The sequence below is a fragment of the Haliotis rubra genome, unplaced genomic scaffold (assembly GCF_003918875.1).
Source record: "Haliotis rubra isolate DU_JTF1 unplaced genomic scaffold, ASM391887v1 Scf2019, whole genome shotgun sequence".
In the NCBI taxonomy this organism is placed as follows: Eukaryota; Metazoa; Mollusca; class Gastropoda; order Lepetellida; family Haliotidae; genus Haliotis; species Haliotis rubra.
Window position 1 is genome coordinate 57,460 of NW_025766025.1, and position 17,374 is coordinate 74,833.

Below are 17,374 nucleotides of genomic sequence, written 5' to 3' on the forward strand. Positions count from 1 at the left end.
GTGATATTGCAAAAGCGGCGTAAAGACCAATTCGCTCACTTACCACAGAGCAGAGCGACACAGATGTGAACCGACCGTAAAGAAATGATTCATTATTGCAGCAAACAGCATTACTGCTAATTATAAACTTTACAAACAGGTTTGAAAAAGAATCAAGTTATGACTCACTGCTAAGTGTTGACTGACACGGTTTCATTTGTTAAAATATGAATCTACGCGTTTTCGTTTGTGTCATGGTGTATCACATCAACGCGGGACGAAATCCCAGATTGAAGCAGCCTAAAGAAGACTGTAATTTTTGTGAAACCCGAGAGTAGGATTAAGATGCCGACGAATCAAGTATCCGTATTATGATCTAAACAATCGAAAAAGACATATACAGTCAGCTCTCGTTAATCCGACACTCATTAATCCGACAATCACGTTAATCCGACAAAAAAATTACGGGATTTAAAACAGTGATAATTACTCTCGTTAATCCGACATTCTCGCATTCCGACTCCGACTGCTGATATGCGGTGAAAACAAACGTGAGTTTTGTGCCGATGTGGTTATGAAATAGATATGAAACTGATTGATTATGTGATTATGTATGTATGTTATGCCTTCTATGAATGTTAATAAATGATAACAAGGATGTATTGTTATTATGTTTTATTTCTGTGAATATTTTTAAATACGATGAAGATAACTAGATCTACCATTTCTGATATGCATGCAACAGTATGACGATCATGACATTTAGTAAACATTGATATTTTCACACAAATACATTAATCCGACATTTTCGTTAATCCGACATATTTCTCTGCAACCACGAGTGTCGGATTAACGAGAGTTGACTATATTGGACCTCGATATTCATATCACGAGCTGAAGATTTCATATGCCTCGAAACAGTCTGTACCTGCATACAGTGTATTGTACGAGGTACATGTAAATATATGATAGTACACGTGGCCACGTGACCCCTGTGATGCGTGTCACTGTCAGACCATAAGCTGGCGAAGAACACTTTAACCCTAACCCTGCCATGTCGTTACTGTATTGTACTCGACAGCTCACAGCCAGCACGTATCCAGCTAACAGCGTGTGGCTATTTCGAAAGCAGGCGCGCACCTGTGAGCTTTGTCAGATTGCTGCATGGTTTTTGGTTGTGCGGTGGAAATTTCAGCAACGGAAGAAGACATTCGACGTGAATGTGCATATAGAATACGGTACTTCTGACTGGTATTGTCAGGAAGGATGGGATTGACAGTAATTGCAGGTAAGAGCCACCTCCTCAACAAATATAATCTTGCTTTACACAAACGTGATGGTTTAAAATGAAGACCCTATAGAGGTAGGGTATTGATGTATCCTGAGTTTCACGAGCTTCACGTGTAGGCGCCAGTAACAGTCACGGATGAGAGTCAAATCCAGACAAATACAGACGTGGTGTCACGCCCTGAGTCAAATCACAGACTGTAGACGTGGTGTAGCGTTTAGTTTTACGCCGCACGCAGCAATATTCCAGCTATATGGCGGCCGTGTGTATATAATCGAGTCTGGACCAGACAATCCAGTGATCAATAGCATGAGCATCGACCTGCGCAATTGGGAACTGATGACATATGTCAACCAGGGTGCCGTTGTACAAAGCAACCTTAGCGCTACGCCAGTCGTAAGTCTATGTTAAGGTATGGGAGTTACGAACACCTTAGCGCTAAGATTGCTTTGTACAACGGCACCCTGGCCAGCGAGACTGACCACCCGATCCCGTTAGTCGCCTCTTACGACAAGCATGGGCTACTGAAGGTTCATTCTAGCCCGGACCTTCACGGGTTCACAATTTTAGACTCACTTAAAGCGTGACTTTGAGTGAGTGAGTTTAGTTTTACGCCGCACTCAGCAATATCCCAGCTATATGGCGGCGGTCTGTAAATAATCGAGTCTGGACCAGACAATCCAGTGATCAACAGCATGAGCATCGATCTGCGCAATTGGGAACCGATGACATGTGTCAACCAAGTCAGCGAGCCTTACCACCCGATCCCGTTAGTCGCCTTTTACGACAAGCATAGTCGCCTTTTATGACAAGAATGGGTTGCTGATCGAAGGCCTATTCTACCCCGGATCTTCACGGGTCCACTTAAAGCACTCACTATATGTTATGTTTGTATATGTGGTTACATCGAAGAAGAATTTCTCCACTCACTTGGGGGAACTAACTGCAAACCTTATGCAGATTAATTGCACGGATATCATGAACCAAACTGCTGAAACGCATGTGCACATATCGTGCATGTGAACAGCTGCGTTTTGGTGTAAAGTTTTGTTAAGAATTCACCAATTTTCACTGAGTTTCATCATTTATTGAACCCGTGACAATAATTTTTTCAACGTTGCGCATTTGTTTTACAATGCATCAGTTCATGTGTAAACAGTATCCTTAAACTGTATAGTTGAGTTGAGTTGAGCTGAGTTGGGCTTTACGTCACATCGGCATTATTCCAGCCATATAGTGACGAGAACAAGTCTGCATTAATAAACATCGTAAGTACAGAGTCAAAATGAGTTTGATTTCAAAAACATATATTCATTACATTGTCATTTAAAAACAGGAAACGTCATAGCACTAAATTTAAAGGCAGGCAATTTGTTAGTCAACACAGCTGTTCAAAACGTTAGTGAGGCTGTTGATTTTGATGCTAAAAAATGTGACAGACAGGATGCTGCCTTGAGGGACGCCCTGGTCTTGGTGGAAATAATCAGACAATGTGGAACCTACCCGTACTTGAAATTGTCTGTTGTTTAAAAACTGAGATATGAACTGAGGTAGTCTATCCCTCAATCCAAATTCATGTAAATCTTTTAAGATACCATGTTTCCACGTTGTATCGTATGCTTTTTCTAAATCGAAATTTTGCAAAATCTAGTTTGGATCAGTTGACTAAAGTAATTGGCTACATTTACACTAGTGAATCTAATCTTTTGATGGGTAGTAAATTTATAATTATCTTTAAGGATACATATTGAGGGTATTTCTTGTAAGATTGCGTGGTTTTAAGGCTTAACAACTATAAAACTACTGAAAAGCAACTGATTTGGGTGAAATTGTTTAGTGGGGCACAACATTTTCTTGATAGTATACATACCTGAGCAAAACGGAGGGGATGTCCATTGTTGTAGCAGCTATTTATGATTGTGACACCTGCGGAATGACGGTCATACCAGCAATCTAAGATGTTGATCCCACCAACCGGTGATGATGTTGGCCCGCAACCTTTCAATGTCACATCAGCAACGCATGGTCACACCAACACCTAGTGGTGGTCAAACCAGTAACGTAATGGTCATCCCAGAAACTCGTGATGAGCACACCAAGGTGTTCACACCAGAAACGTATGATGAGCATACTGGCAACCTATATTTGCAACCAATGATGGTTAAATCATCAACCTAAGTCTGTCATACCAGCAACCTAATACTTTGTAACTCGAACCAACTTTGATCATGTCAGCAACCCATATTGGTCATACCAGCAACTTATCACGATCATGTCAGCAAGCCATGTTGGTTATACCAGCAACTTATCACGATCATATCAGCAAGCCAGTACCAAGCCGATGTTGGCCATGTTGGTCATACCAGCAACTTATCACGATCATGTCAGCAAGCCATGTTGGTTATACCAGCAACTTATCACGATCATATCAGCAAGCCATGTTGGTCGTACCAGCAACTTATCACGATCATGTCAGCAGCCATGTTGGTCATACCAGCAACTTATCACGATCATGTCAGCAACCCATGTTGGTCAACTTATCACGATCATGCAAGCCATGTTATCACCAGCAACTTATCACGATCAGCCACCCATGTTGGTCGCAACTTATATCCAGCAACTATGCTGGTCATACCACCAACTTTATCACGATCATGTCAGCCACCCATGTTGGTCGTACCAGCAACTTATCACGATCATGTCAGCAACCCATGTTGGTCATACCAGCAACTTATCACGATCATGTCAGAAACCCATGTTGGTCATACCAGCAACTTATCACGATCATGTCAGCAACCCATGTTGGTCGTACCAGCAACTTATCACGATCATGTCAGCAACCCATGTTGGTTGTACCAGCAACTTATCACGATCCTGTCAGAAATCCATGTTGGTCATACCAGCAACTTATCACGACATGTCAGCTACCCATGTTGGTCGTACCAGCAACTTATCACGATCATGTCAGCAAGCCATGTTGGTTATACCAGCAACTTATCACGATCATATCAGCAAGCCATGTTGGTCATACCAGCAACTTATCACGATCATGTCAGCAGCCATATGCTGGTCATACCACCAGCTTATCACGATCATGTCAGCAGCCCATGTTGGTCATATCAGCAACTTATCACGATCATGTCAGCAACCCATGTTGGTTATACCAGCAACTTATCACGATCATGTCAGCATCCCATGTTGGTCATACCAGCAACTTATCACGATCATGTCAGCCACCCATGTTGGTCGTACCAGCAACTTTTCACGATCCTGTCAGCAACCCATGTTGGCTGTACCAGCAACTTATCACGATCCTGTCAGAAATCCATGTTGGTCATACCAGCAACTTATCACGACATGTCAGCAACCCATGTTGGTCGTACCAGCAACTTATCACGATCATGTCGGCTACCCATGTTGGTCGTACCAGCAAGATATCACGTCCCTGGCCCCAACCAATGTCGGTTATAATAGCATCCATTGTCGGTCGTACCAGCGACTTATGTTGGTTATACCAGAAACGTATGATGTTCAGGCGGCAACCTAAATTGCTGAATTATGAGGGTTTACCCTGAATTTTCACGTTGTGATTGCATTAAAACATTTGGGGGCGTGACCTTTTGATCACCTATACTTACACCTGTGAGTAACCTGCATGTGACCTCTGATGGGTCATTGTCTAAGTATCAACGTTCACCTACAAGCTGGACAATCTCTAACAACTTCTTGTGTTGTACAGTGTTGACTTGTTATCAGCAGCGGTATTCGGCCATACTTTAGAGTGGCTGTGCTGTCTATGAGGCTGTGCAAACAGACTAAATGCCTTCAGCAAATCTCCACGTTAATGGTAAGCATGTGTGCAATATTGGATTGTGACCTGAGTTCAGATACTAACAGATGAATCAATGAATATTAGGTCAGTGCATACGATCAGAAAAATATCTATAATTCACTGAATAAAAATATGTTTAGCATACAGTACTTGGCAGCTAGTGATATAATTCTTCGAAATCGAGTTAGTGTGATCAGTACTCACTCGGGTGAAACGCATCACGTGTTTTCCGTTTCGGTCTGCCAGGAATTATACAATGAAGTCACCCGCGATACTCATACAACAACCGCCATTGTGCAGATTGTTGACATCGATCTATTCGATGTAAAGTGTAAGTAGTTATGATTCATTTGTAATATGTAACATCATGTCACTCACTGATATAGATTACAATACAGGATCAAGATATGGTCAGCCATGTTAGTGTATTTACAGGCTAACTTAGTCTCAAATGCTCGACTCAAAATGAACCTCTTCATCAGCGTGTAAGCGTATTTGATACAACAAACCTTCTGATAAATATCTAATAACAGTCGCTTTCTCGCCTCTGTTAAACAGACAAGCAATACTTATAAAGTTGCCCAAATGTAATGGGACTTTAGTTCATGCATAAACAGCAAAACGAAATATGGAATTGCTTATCCTTTTCATGACAGATGGAGAAACGTGGGGGAAATAACTGTGTTATATACACTGAGTGTAAACGTGTCCTGGGTTCATATTTCTGAACAGACGCCTCCAAACATGTCATTCTGATTATGTGCATTGTTTCTATACACAGACTGCCATTCCCTGAACCCGTGAAGGATGGCGCACAGGAACAACATCGACCATGGGTACGCATGGGTGGCCCTAGGCGCAGCACTCAGCATTCAGCTTATGGTGGCTTTCGTTGTGTTTTCATCAGGAGTAATTAACATCGCTATCATGGAAGAGGTGGAGAATGACATCACAAAAACGTCATGGATTGGATCATGTCAGAGTGGCACATTTACGCTTTTAGGTAGGACGGAGATGTAAACATTGATATACACTGTATATTTATGCATCAACCTTTTACCAATAGAAGCGACAGGTATGAGAGAAAAAAGGGCAACAATCATTTTCATATATTGGTGTAGCATGTCACACAAGAACATTCAACACAACAGAACAATCGAAATCAGGGATAACATCGAACACATGCACCCAAAATGCTGATGACGAATGTATAATGAAATTATTATTATTTACTATAGGATATTTATTTAGCGCACATATCCACGCAACTAGTACATGATCAAGGCCCTGGGTTTCTTTCACTCGAGCATTGGATGTCGATATCAAAGGCACATCATATTATCAATCTCAACACTCATTCACCAACTGATTCGTAGGTTCTTTTAAGTGCACAGAGTTGTGTACTGTACACTAGGGGTTGTGACAACACTGAAAGAGCTGCACACAAAGTTGTACCCTTGCTTTTTTTTACACCCGGTCACAGGTTGGCTCGATCCCATTACCTTAAGCTCGCTGGATCACTAGCCTGGCGCCCAAGACAGTTCACCTACCATGCATATGAAATACAACAAGCAACAAGCAAGACCAATTCTAACCTAGATATTGATGTCAACCGGGGTTCCTTAAGTTCATACGTACATAGGCAAATATCTGCCGTTGTCAATGCTTCATCAAAGATGTTATCCCCTTCAAATATGTTCTTCCCGCAGGTCCTGTGTCTGGTATCATTCAACATCGTGTTGGTTCCAAATTGACAACATTCGGTGGTGCAATTCTGGTGTTACTAGGCATGACTATCGCTTCGTTTTGTCGGACAGTTACAGGTCTGTTGGTTACATACGGATTTATTTCAGGTAAGCTCTCGCGTTATATTCCAAATTCCAAATATGTAGCCTTAATATATCAAATCATTGTGTCTCGCATTTCCCGAAGATATTAGATATGAGGCAATAAGAGGCAATGCGTGTGAAACGACATCAGTGAGTGAATGAGTTGGGTTTTACGCAGCTGTTAGCAACATTGGAGCAATATCACGGCGGGGGACACCAGAAATGGGCTTCACGCATCAAGGTATATATTGCCACCTAACTGAGCCTAACCACTATATTACTGAAACATGTTTCGAACCCACAGCCTCAGAGTCAGGCACCTGATCGCCAGCACACAAAGTGCCGTCTAACCCGCTCAGCCGCCGCGAGTTCCACAAAAATGGAAGTAGAAGAGATGGTAGTCTGGACCACAAACCCATCTGATAAGTGTAAATTGACCCAACTTCAAAGGCCGAAAGCTATGAATACGCAATGTCATTTAGAAAGCGGTCAAGTGTAACGTATGTTTTATGAGATTACAATTTCTCTGTAACGAAGAAACTTTCTCTGAGGGTGTGGTTTCGAATCCCTGATGGGACTCAACCCAACACGCGTACTAGAATCTGCACTTTACTGAGAAAGTGTAGTCCCAAACGCAACATGTGTTACATTCGACCACTTTCTAAATGGCATTGTGTATTCACACGATATCAAAGGAAAGGGGTGTAAGGAGGACTACACACCATGTTCGTTTCAGGACAAATTCCTTTGAAACAGTACACGCTTTTCAAGCCAATAGATTGAGCTACAAAATGAGACATAAATCACAAAATATCGAAGCCGTATTTTGTAAGTTAGGATCTTCGGAAGCTTGGAAATTCAAAGCCACAATACCTGTTCACTGGTACCGCATACTAAATCTATTCGCTTTAAATGTGTGTGTATTAGTTTATATTGGTAAATATAGTCCCGTCAGTGACAGTTTGTATATTGGTGCTATTTTTTGCGTTACAAGCCCCCGTGAAACAATACGGACACGATTTCAATAACATAATATTCAACAATACAATATCGAACTTATAATGCTCCTCTCTGAGTTTCTTCTCATCAAGAACCTGGAGGTAACCCTGGTAAATATCGCACTGTATTGTCACTGAGAACATTTGCGTAGATCGTATCATGTAGCGACATTGAGTGTAATCATATAACGTCGATATAGTTTCCAGTGTACACAATGCTCCCATGTCACATATACAGTCTGGCGCGAATGTTTGGAATATATAAGCAGTCCTTCTGTTCACATGCACCAAATACCACAGCACTGGTTGCATAACGTTTATTTGCTGGTGAATCGGTATATTCCTTGGATGGGCAGGGGTACATACAGGCTAAGCATAGATGATAGATGGCTTGTGGAAGCCGCGCTGGCTGACCGGGTTAGAGGGCTGACTTTGTGTGCCGGCAATTGGGTGCCTGCCTCTATGGATGTGGGTTCGAATCCCCAATGGGATTCAAACCAACAAGAATCTGCACTTTATTGAGAAAATGTAATCCCAAATGTAACATGTGTTACATTCACTTTCTAAATGGCATCGTGTATTCATATAGCTTGACTATTACTAAGTGTGGCGTTAAACAACAAACACATCTATTACTAGGCAGGGGATAGACTTACAATGTCTCTGCAAGGCATTCATTACATTGCATAGTGAAACGCTTGCATAGAGAAACAGAATGGAACACTGCATAACACATAAGAGACGCGGCGTGCTTGCGCTAAGGCTTGCTAATGTGTGTCATGGGTATGACGACCTTGTTCAATGGTAATTGTGTTAACGCTCCGAAGGGAATTACCTTACACAGCAGATTGCCATCGTATGCCTTTGTAGTCTTTTCCATATCGATGTCTGTTGACTTACTTGACGGAGGACCAAAGACCGTCACGGTCATGACTGAATAATATATTAACCAGATCTGTTATTTTGCAAGTGTCGTAGTGAAGTAGCAAGCAAGACTCCTTGTCGATAGAACAACAAAATAGCTGGAATGTTGCTGGAGTTAGACGTTAAAGAACAAACAGACACGCTGTTGTTCGTGTTGTTAATCACGTGTTACCGGCGGTGAGTTAATTAATTATTAATCAGCGGAATATTGCTGACTGCGACGTAAAACAATATGTATTCGCTACTTAATTTATAATCTTTTGCCTTTTTAGGCCTTGGCTTATCCCTTTGTGGAAACGTGGTGGGCGTGGTCCCTGGTCACTACTTCGAGAAGAGGAGGCCAGCAGCCTATGGCGTATGCATGGCAGGAGGTGCTCTGGGGCTGTTCATAGCAGGTCCACTCACAAGATACCTTCTTGACCAATATAACCTGCATGGAACTTTGTTGATAATGGGGGCCATTTCTTTCCATATGTCAATTGCGGCATCCTTACTGCGAAAACCACCAATACCTTCCAACGAATCTTTCATAGTTGTCCACAAAGACGAAGATGATGTATCAGCCAAAGAAGCATCCATTCAAGACTCCGATGAAATGTTTCCGAGAAGTGATACGACACTTGCTGGTACAAACCCTACGAAAGATACCAACACAGATCAAACAACAATCCCATTTCTCTCAGAAGACATCACACCTCGAACACAGACCAACGAGGAACCGAAAACCCAATGTTATAATATACGACTGTTGTTAAAAATAATGACAAAAAGGGATTTTCTTATGTACAACTTTGCAATCTTGTTCTGGTCGCTAGGCGACGCGTCCTGTATATTCCATCTTCCGAACTATGCAGAAATTAAAGGCAGCTCACCACGACAGGCAGCAAGTCTGTTAAGTGCAATGGGAGCCGGTGGCATCTTCACGAGGGTAGTCATCGGTCTGATGGCTTCCAGTCCCAGTACGGAATACACGTTGCTTCAGTTCGGGATTGTTGGTGTTACTGACTCATCACCATCTTCTTTCCCCTGTTTTTCCAGTACATATCACTGCCAGATAGCGTTTGCATTATTGTATGGCTTGTACAGCCATGGAACAAATTCATTGATGGGACCATTAACTATACAACTTACCAGTTTGTCTGACGTTGCTATGAGTTTTGGAATTGTGTATTTCTCTTGTGGAATTGATATCTCTTGGGACCAGTCATTGCAAGTAAGTTTGGAAGACATGCACAATTTGTATTAGTTAAATTCAATTTAAATTATTAAAATAACATTTAGAGTTCACAAACCGCCTTCCGAGCTAGAAGCTGCTAAAATGCGTTTAACATGAGGCATTCGGTTCCTCTGCAAGCTGAGTATGAAATTACGTGCCCATTGAAAGTCTTATGTGAATAAACCGTACAAAGTTTGATAAATTGATCGGATACAAGATGGCACCAAGGGTACAACTACGGGAGGGATTAGGTGTCTGTGTGAGGCCATTATCAGAATAGTTCCCTGGGTACCTCGTGTTTGAAAAGCCGATTTAACTTAGGAGTTAATCCGTTGTCAGCAGGTCAATGTAGCACGACAACATGGTTTATTTTACCGTCAGCCACAAATGACATCAGTACTAAGAATACGTGATGCACGTTGAATTTTACATTTGAGAACGTTCATGTTAAAAGTACAAGACAACTTTAATGTGAACAGACATGCTAAACTCGTTTTGATTATATTTATCATCGATAATATATTGCCGAGCAAATTGAGTATACACCAATATTAAAGAGTTGCTTAACATGTAACAAGGGTTATATGATGATTATATTGAATATGGGTTTCAATTTGGAACACATGTTTGCAGCGGGTCGGTGACTGTTCTCAATCCAGCAAGGTTTAGATGTGTGCATCAAATACAATACGATGAAATGTAAAAAATTCTTTTGACAGGAATACATGATTCAAATAAGGCGTGTTAATGATGTTTATGTGTCTTTTCAGGCTTCATTTATGACGTCACACAAGTGTATGATTACACGTTCGTGTTCGGAGGTACGACTTTCAATAATACATGTCTATATACAAAAACATTCACATTTATGTGTGGCGTATTGAGTAAGTGAGTGAGTTTAGTTTTACGCCCCACTCGGCAATATCCCAGCTATATGGCTGCGATCGGTAAGATGACATGTGTCAACCAAGTGAACGAGCCTGACCACCCGATCCCGTTAGTCGTTTCTTACGACAAGCATGAGTTACTGAAGACCAAATCTAACCCGAATCTTCACGGGTCGTGGTGTATGGAGTAAGATTATATACTAACCCGGTTTGAAATCAAAGCAATGTTAATCTCTACCATAATATTCGATGTAAGACAAATGGTCATAGTATTCGGCATGACATATCACTGTTATTTTGAGGTGGGGGGGGTGCACAGAAACCCGGATATCATGCAGGATCATGGGATCGCATCCCAATTGATCCATATGGGTGTCGTGGGTTTGTGAATGACCTGTTGCTGTTCCTCCGAGTCGATCGTTTAAAATCTTTAGTACGAAGATTGATGGTGCAGCGCGCCAGTATTTTTCACACAGTTGAAGTAATATGTTAGGACCAGTTGCTGCCTGGTTAAAACTGTGGGGAACCAAATTATTTTACCCTAGAATATAGATTCATATTTATTATAACGTACTATTAATAGGAAAAGTACATTAAACAAATCGAGGCAAAGAATAATTGTTATTTCTGCATTTTTCAGGTGCATGTTTCTTGCTAAGTTCTATGTCGACGGCAGGAATAAGTCTTTTCCAAACAACGGTGATTCCAGACAGAACATTATCGATATAACGGGATACCGTTTTGTGAATGAACACATAAGAAAACCTGCGATTTCCAACATCCTTCACCATGCAATACAGTGATAGCACACATCGAATTGAGGCATGCTGTATGTCTACCGGAAAACCAGGATATGCTGATTGTCTTGTGAACACCTGGTGTCATCACTGATGATCTTGTCCTACAATTGTCACCCCCATTTTCAAGCTCGATAGAATCTGTTTCCTCAGGTAATAGGGACTGATGTTTGAAGGACGTGGTGGTGTCCACGCCGTTACCTACTTACTCTACTGATGAGTGAATTTAGTTTTACGCCGCATCATTCCAGCAAGATCACGACAGGGGAACACCAGAAACTAGCTTCCGATATTGCACCCGTCTGTTGAATCGAACCCGGATCTTCGGTGACGAGCGAACGCTTTAACCACTACGCTACTCCACCCTTCCCAAGTATATGTGAGGTGTACGAAACAATAATTGTATAAAATATGCTGGTGTTTAAGTTATCCGTCACTGACCACAAGTGACATACTCCATATAGTAATGCCCGATTAACAGGGTTGGGACGAAGCTTAATGTATCCTCTATGGTGGACCACGTGAGGTTTGTTTGTGAAGTAAAAACGATTTAACCACAATTAGCATTACCATATTAGTTTGATATAATTTTAATTTCAACATCGGTTGCATTTTGTTTTGATTGTCTTTGTGAGTGAGTGAGTGAGTTTAGTTTTACGCTTTTAGCAATATTCCAGCAATATCATGGGGACACCAGAAATAGGTTTCACACATTGTATCCATGTGGGGAATCGAACCCGGGTCTTCAGCGTGACTAGCGAACGCCTTAACCCCTAGGTTGCTCCACCGCCCTTCTGGGAAGAAGAACGATTGTAATAAATGTCTGCGCCATGACCATAAAAGTGACTGGTTGCATGACGGGATTGGCACTTTACGAAACGTGCCCACATGATCAAGGGGGTTAACCCATCAGCAAGCAGCGGATGACACTCTGCAATAAAATACATTTTGTGCACGATGTACATGCGGTCGTAAAAATCATAAAATGTCAGGGTTGTTGTAAATGGCCACCCATCTGGTTGCCAGGTACTTTAGAGTGGTGAATAAAACGGATGTCATGGTATGTAGGTAGCATAGAGCTTATTGTGGACGTTACTTGACAGATGTCCTTTGCCAGGTACTTTTAGAGTGGTGAATAAAACGGATGTCATAGTATGTATGTAGCATAGAGCTTATTGTGGACGTTACTTGACAGATGTCCTTTGCCAGGTACTTTAGAGAGTGGTGATTAAAACGGATGTCATAGTATGTAGGTAGCATAGAGCTTATTGTGGACGTTACTTGACAGATGTCCCTTTGCCAGGTAATTTTAGAGTGGTGATTAAAACGGATGTCATAGTATGTAGGTAGCATAGAGCTTATTGTGGACGTTACTTGACAGATGTCCTTTGCCAGGTACTTTAGAGTGGTGATTAAAACGGATGTCATATGTATGTGTATGTAGCATAGAGCTTATTGTGGACGTTACTTGACAGATGTCCTTTGCCAGGTACTTTTAGAGTGGTGGATTAAAACGGATGTCATAGTATGTAGGTAGCATAGAGCTTATTGTGGACGTTACTTGACAGATGTCCTTTGCCAGGTAATTTTTAGAGTGGTGATTAAAACGGATGTCATGGTATGTAGGTAGCATAGAGCTTATTGTGGACGTTACTTGACAGATGTCCTTTGCCAGGTACTTTTAGAGTGGTGATTAAAACGGATGTCATAGTATGTAGGTAGCATAGAGCTTATTGTGGACGTTACTTGACAGATGTCCTTTGCCAGGTACTTTAGGAGTGGTGATTAAAACGGATGTCATAGTATGTATGTAGCATAGAGCTTATTGTGGACGTTACTTGACAGATGTCCTTTGCCAGGTACTTTTAGAGTGGTGATTAAAACGGATGTCATAGTATGTATGTAGCATAGAGCTTATTGTGGACGTTACTTGACAGATGTCCTTTGCCAGGTACTTTAGAGTGGTGATTAAAACGGATGTCATGGTATGTATGTAGCATAGAGCTTATTGTGGACGTTACTTGACAGATGTCCTTTGCCAGGTACTTTAGAGTAGTGATTAAAACGGATGTCATAGTATGTATGTAGCATAGAGCTTATTGTAGACGTTACTTGACAGATGTGCCAGGTACTTTTAGAGTGGTGATTAAAACGGACAGGTGTATTAGCATAGACAGGACGTTACTTTACAGATCTGGTGCTCTCATCCTCATTGCCTTGTGCTTCATCGCGTGTTGATTGCTGAACTCGGCGCTATATAAATAAATCAAGCTGTCACAGTATGGCTTTTACAACAACTATTCACTCATTTACAGGGCAATATTTGGAGCCATTTAAGGTGATACAGGAGAGAGAACTCAATGTGCTGCTGACCATAAACGGGACAACCCGGATTATACTGGCTTATAAAGGATTGGGCCCTGCCTATATTACTTCATGGGCACAAATGAGAGATCCATACTATATTGACCATAAAGGAAGGGCCCTGCCTATATCATTATAGGCATAACATGAGAGATCCATGCTATACTGGCCATAAAGGAAGGGCCCTGCCTATATTATTATGGGCACAAATGAGAGATCCATGCAATACTGGCTATGAAAGGAAGTGGCCCTGCCTATATTCTTATAGGGGCACCAAATGAGAGATCCATACTCTTTACTGGTCACAAATGAGTGATCCACATGCGATATACCTCGTCACAAAGGAGATCCTTGCTATACTGGCCATAAAAAGAAGCTGCCCCTGTTCCTTAATCTAAATGAGAATGTCCTTCATCATCGGGCATAAATGAGAGATCCCCTTGTTTGTACTGTTCAAAGAAAATGTGCCTTGCATTTATTGGTCAAGCAGATAAGTGACCCTTGCTTTATTGGTCCACAAATAGGTGAGCCTTACTTTATTGGTCACAAATAAGTAGGAGCCTTTACTTTTCTGGTCACAAATACATGAGGGATTCCTTTATTGATCACAAATCATTAAGCCTTGCTTTATTGGTCTAAATACGTGAGCCTTGCTTTATTGGTCACAAATACGTGACCTTTATTGGTCACAAATACGTGAGCCTTGCTTTATTGATCCACAAATACGTAAACGCTGCTTTATTGATTCACAAATGCATTGAGCCTTGCTTTATTGGTCACAAATACGTGAGGGATTCCTTTATTGATCACAAATACGTAAGCCTTGCTTTTATTGGTCTAAATACGACGAGCCTTGCTTTGTTGGTCCTAGTACGTGAGCACTTTGCTTTATTGGTCACAAATACGTGAGCTCTTTGCTTTATTGGTCTAAATACATGAGGATTCTTTTGTGATCACAAATACGTAGAAAGCCTTGCTTTATTGGTCCACAAATACGTGAGCCTTGCTTTATTGGTCAAATACGTGAGCCTTGCTGTGGTCACAAATACGTGAGCCTTAGCGTGGTCTAAAATAAGTGAGCCTTGCTTTATTAATTTGTTACAAATACGTGAGCCTTGCTGTACTGGTCAGAAAGTGTGTCCGCAGGAAGGTGACATTTTAGGGCGGTAATAAAACATAGGCTGTTTTCGTTTCGCCTTCGTGCGAAAAGTTGAACATTGCAACAATGGGTTTGGGTGTTTATACGGGAACCCTAATCCCAGAGGAAGGCGACAAACACAAGAGGTTCATGTTCATATTATTCATACATATGTACAAAATCATTGTATAAACTATTACACTTCCACTTCACGTACGTGCACTGTCCTTAATCATTAAAATATATATCCGTCAGTTTATCATCATTATCATTTGATAAAATATTTCACTTTCACTGTCCTTCTCCAGTCATTAAATGTGTACACAGTGTCATCTAACATGCAAGAACATATGATGCAGTGTCTGCATACCCACACAGTCATCTGGTTGAAATCCAATACAGGATACTCCTGATACAACACAAGATCTCTGTACTTCTTTCTTTGGTGGGAGGCGCTGAACGGCGGCATATTGCATAGTGATTTCCGTGGATTTCTGCTCTCTTAATAGGAGTCGAAGGAATTCAGAAAAGTGTGGAAGGGCCCTTGCCAACCAACTTCTTCAAAGCGTCAGCATGCCAATCGCCTTCCAAGGTTGTTGTTTGTTCTTGGACCCTTTACAGCGTGGCGTTGTTTCCAGGTTATCATCGGAGATTGCCCTCTATCCAGGTTGTAAAGAAGTCGCCTTCCTGCGAATGAACCGTCAGAAATGTGAACTGTGAGTGGCGGAAGCCTTGCCATGCTACCAGTCAGCAGGGAGGGGAGACCGGCTATCTATTAGTCATAAATGGAGAGAACCTTACTGGATACTGGATTATGCAGCGGGATGGCTCCGCCTTTATTAGTCTTAAATGGGAATGTCCATTACACTAAGCATAAATAGAGATCCTTGCTACACTGGTGATACACGAGAGAACGCGGTTTTACTGGCCCTAAAGGGAGACAGTCCGACGATACTGGATCCCCTTTCACAATGAGATCTTGGCTCTAAAGGTGATCGTAACTCCCATACCTTAACATTATTTCTGGCTGGCGGCACGGGACCCGATCCCTGCACGAGGCGTACCACAATAATAATTTTATTAATTCAGGAGGGCTTCCTGTTTTCCGATAATGGCGAAAACATGGGAGAAAATATATGTCAGGTTATTGAATGGTGAGTTTGATCATCAAATCATCGGTTCGTTTCACAAAATTTATTATGAATGGATGTTTGCTCGACGTATACGTACCATTAGTCGAGGCGTGCCTTCAATCCAGGAGTCGAGCTATAGACACGGAACGCCCGCTATACTATGGCATTGACTACACGCTGAATATGAATGCGATACACCGCCATATTATTCGGGTTGAGCCGTGAATGTATGGTCCTTCGTCCAAATGAAGCCAACAAATAATGAAATAGACGACAAAGGCACACAGCGTATCTGCCGTGTAAAGGCAATTCGTTCAGGGCGTTGACACTATATCCATTGAGCAGATCGTTAGAAGCCCGGCACACATTTGCAGAGCCTTTTACGCAAGCGTACCGAGTCTCCCTGCATCATACAGTCGTATGCGCTGGGTTCTCCATGCAAGTGCTTAATGAATTTGTTATGAGTGACATTAGCCAGAGTCTCTCCCCTACCTGGCATAGCTTTCTTTGTTGTTTAACGCCACTTTCAGCAATATTCCAGCTACATGGCTGCGGTCTGTAAATAATCGACCCGTGAAGATCGGGGTAGGAATAGGTCTTCAACAACCCATGTACTTGCCATAAAGGCGACTATGCTTGTCGTAAGAGGCGACTAACGGGATCAATTGGTCAGTTTCGCTGACTTGGTTGACACATGTCATCGGTTCCCAATTGCGCAGATCGATGCTCATGCTGTTGATCACTGGATTGTCTGGTCAGACTCGATTATTTACAGACCCGCCGCCATATAGCTGGGAATATTGCTGAGTGCGGCGTAAAACTAAACTCACTCACTCACTGGCAAATAATAATCGGAGTCTGGACCGAGACAGTCAGTAATCAGCGGCGGGTATCGATCGCAATCAGAATACGATGACACATGTCAGCCAAATCAGCCTGGCTTCACCGATCAACATGGGTTGCTAAAGTCAATTCTAACTTTGAACTGC

The 17,374-nt window shown here is 41.9% G+C and overlaps 1 protein-coding gene and 1 long non-coding RNA gene across 2 annotated transcripts; both read left to right on the plus strand.

The window, feature by feature from the left end:
- The first annotated feature begins 1,112 nt into the window (after nt 1-1,112).
- Nucleotides 1,113-9,993, plus strand: LOC124275733 (monocarboxylate transporter 2-like). The gene is made up of 5 exons (XM_046711379.1): nt 1,113-1,267; nt 5,881-6,102; nt 6,809-6,952; nt 9,123-9,841; nt 9,937-9,993. The coding sequence occupies exons 2-5, from the start codon at nt 5,907-5,909 to the stop codon at nt 9,991-9,993; spliced, it is 1,116 nt and encodes a 371-aa protein (XP_046567335.1). The 5' UTR covers nt 1,113-1,267; nt 5,881-5,906.
- A 43-nt stretch (nt 9,994-10,036) lies between these two features.
- On the plus strand, nt 10,037-11,923 carry LOC124275732. Its single transcript, XR_006898348.1, has 3 exons — nt 10,037-10,063; nt 10,837-10,887; nt 11,594-11,923. It is a non-coding gene; the product is annotated as an uncharacterized LOC124275732 (long non-coding RNA).
- Nucleotides 11,924-17,374: the final 5,451 nt, after the last annotated feature.

Bases quoted from the DNA above. Each gene is read 5' to 3' on its own strand.
- LOC124275733 (XM_046711379.1), top strand. From the start codon at position 5,907: ATGGCGCACAGGAACAACATCGACCATGGGTACGCATGGGTGGCCCTA. The intron at 6,103-6,808 runs GTAGGACGGAGA...TTCTTCCCGCAG, and splicing joins TGGCACATTTACGCTTTTAG to GTCCTGTGTCTGGTATCATT. The intron at 6,953-9,122 runs GTAAGCTCTCGC...TTGCCTTTTTAG, and splicing joins TACATACGGATTTATTTCAG to GCCTTGGCTTATCCCTTTGT.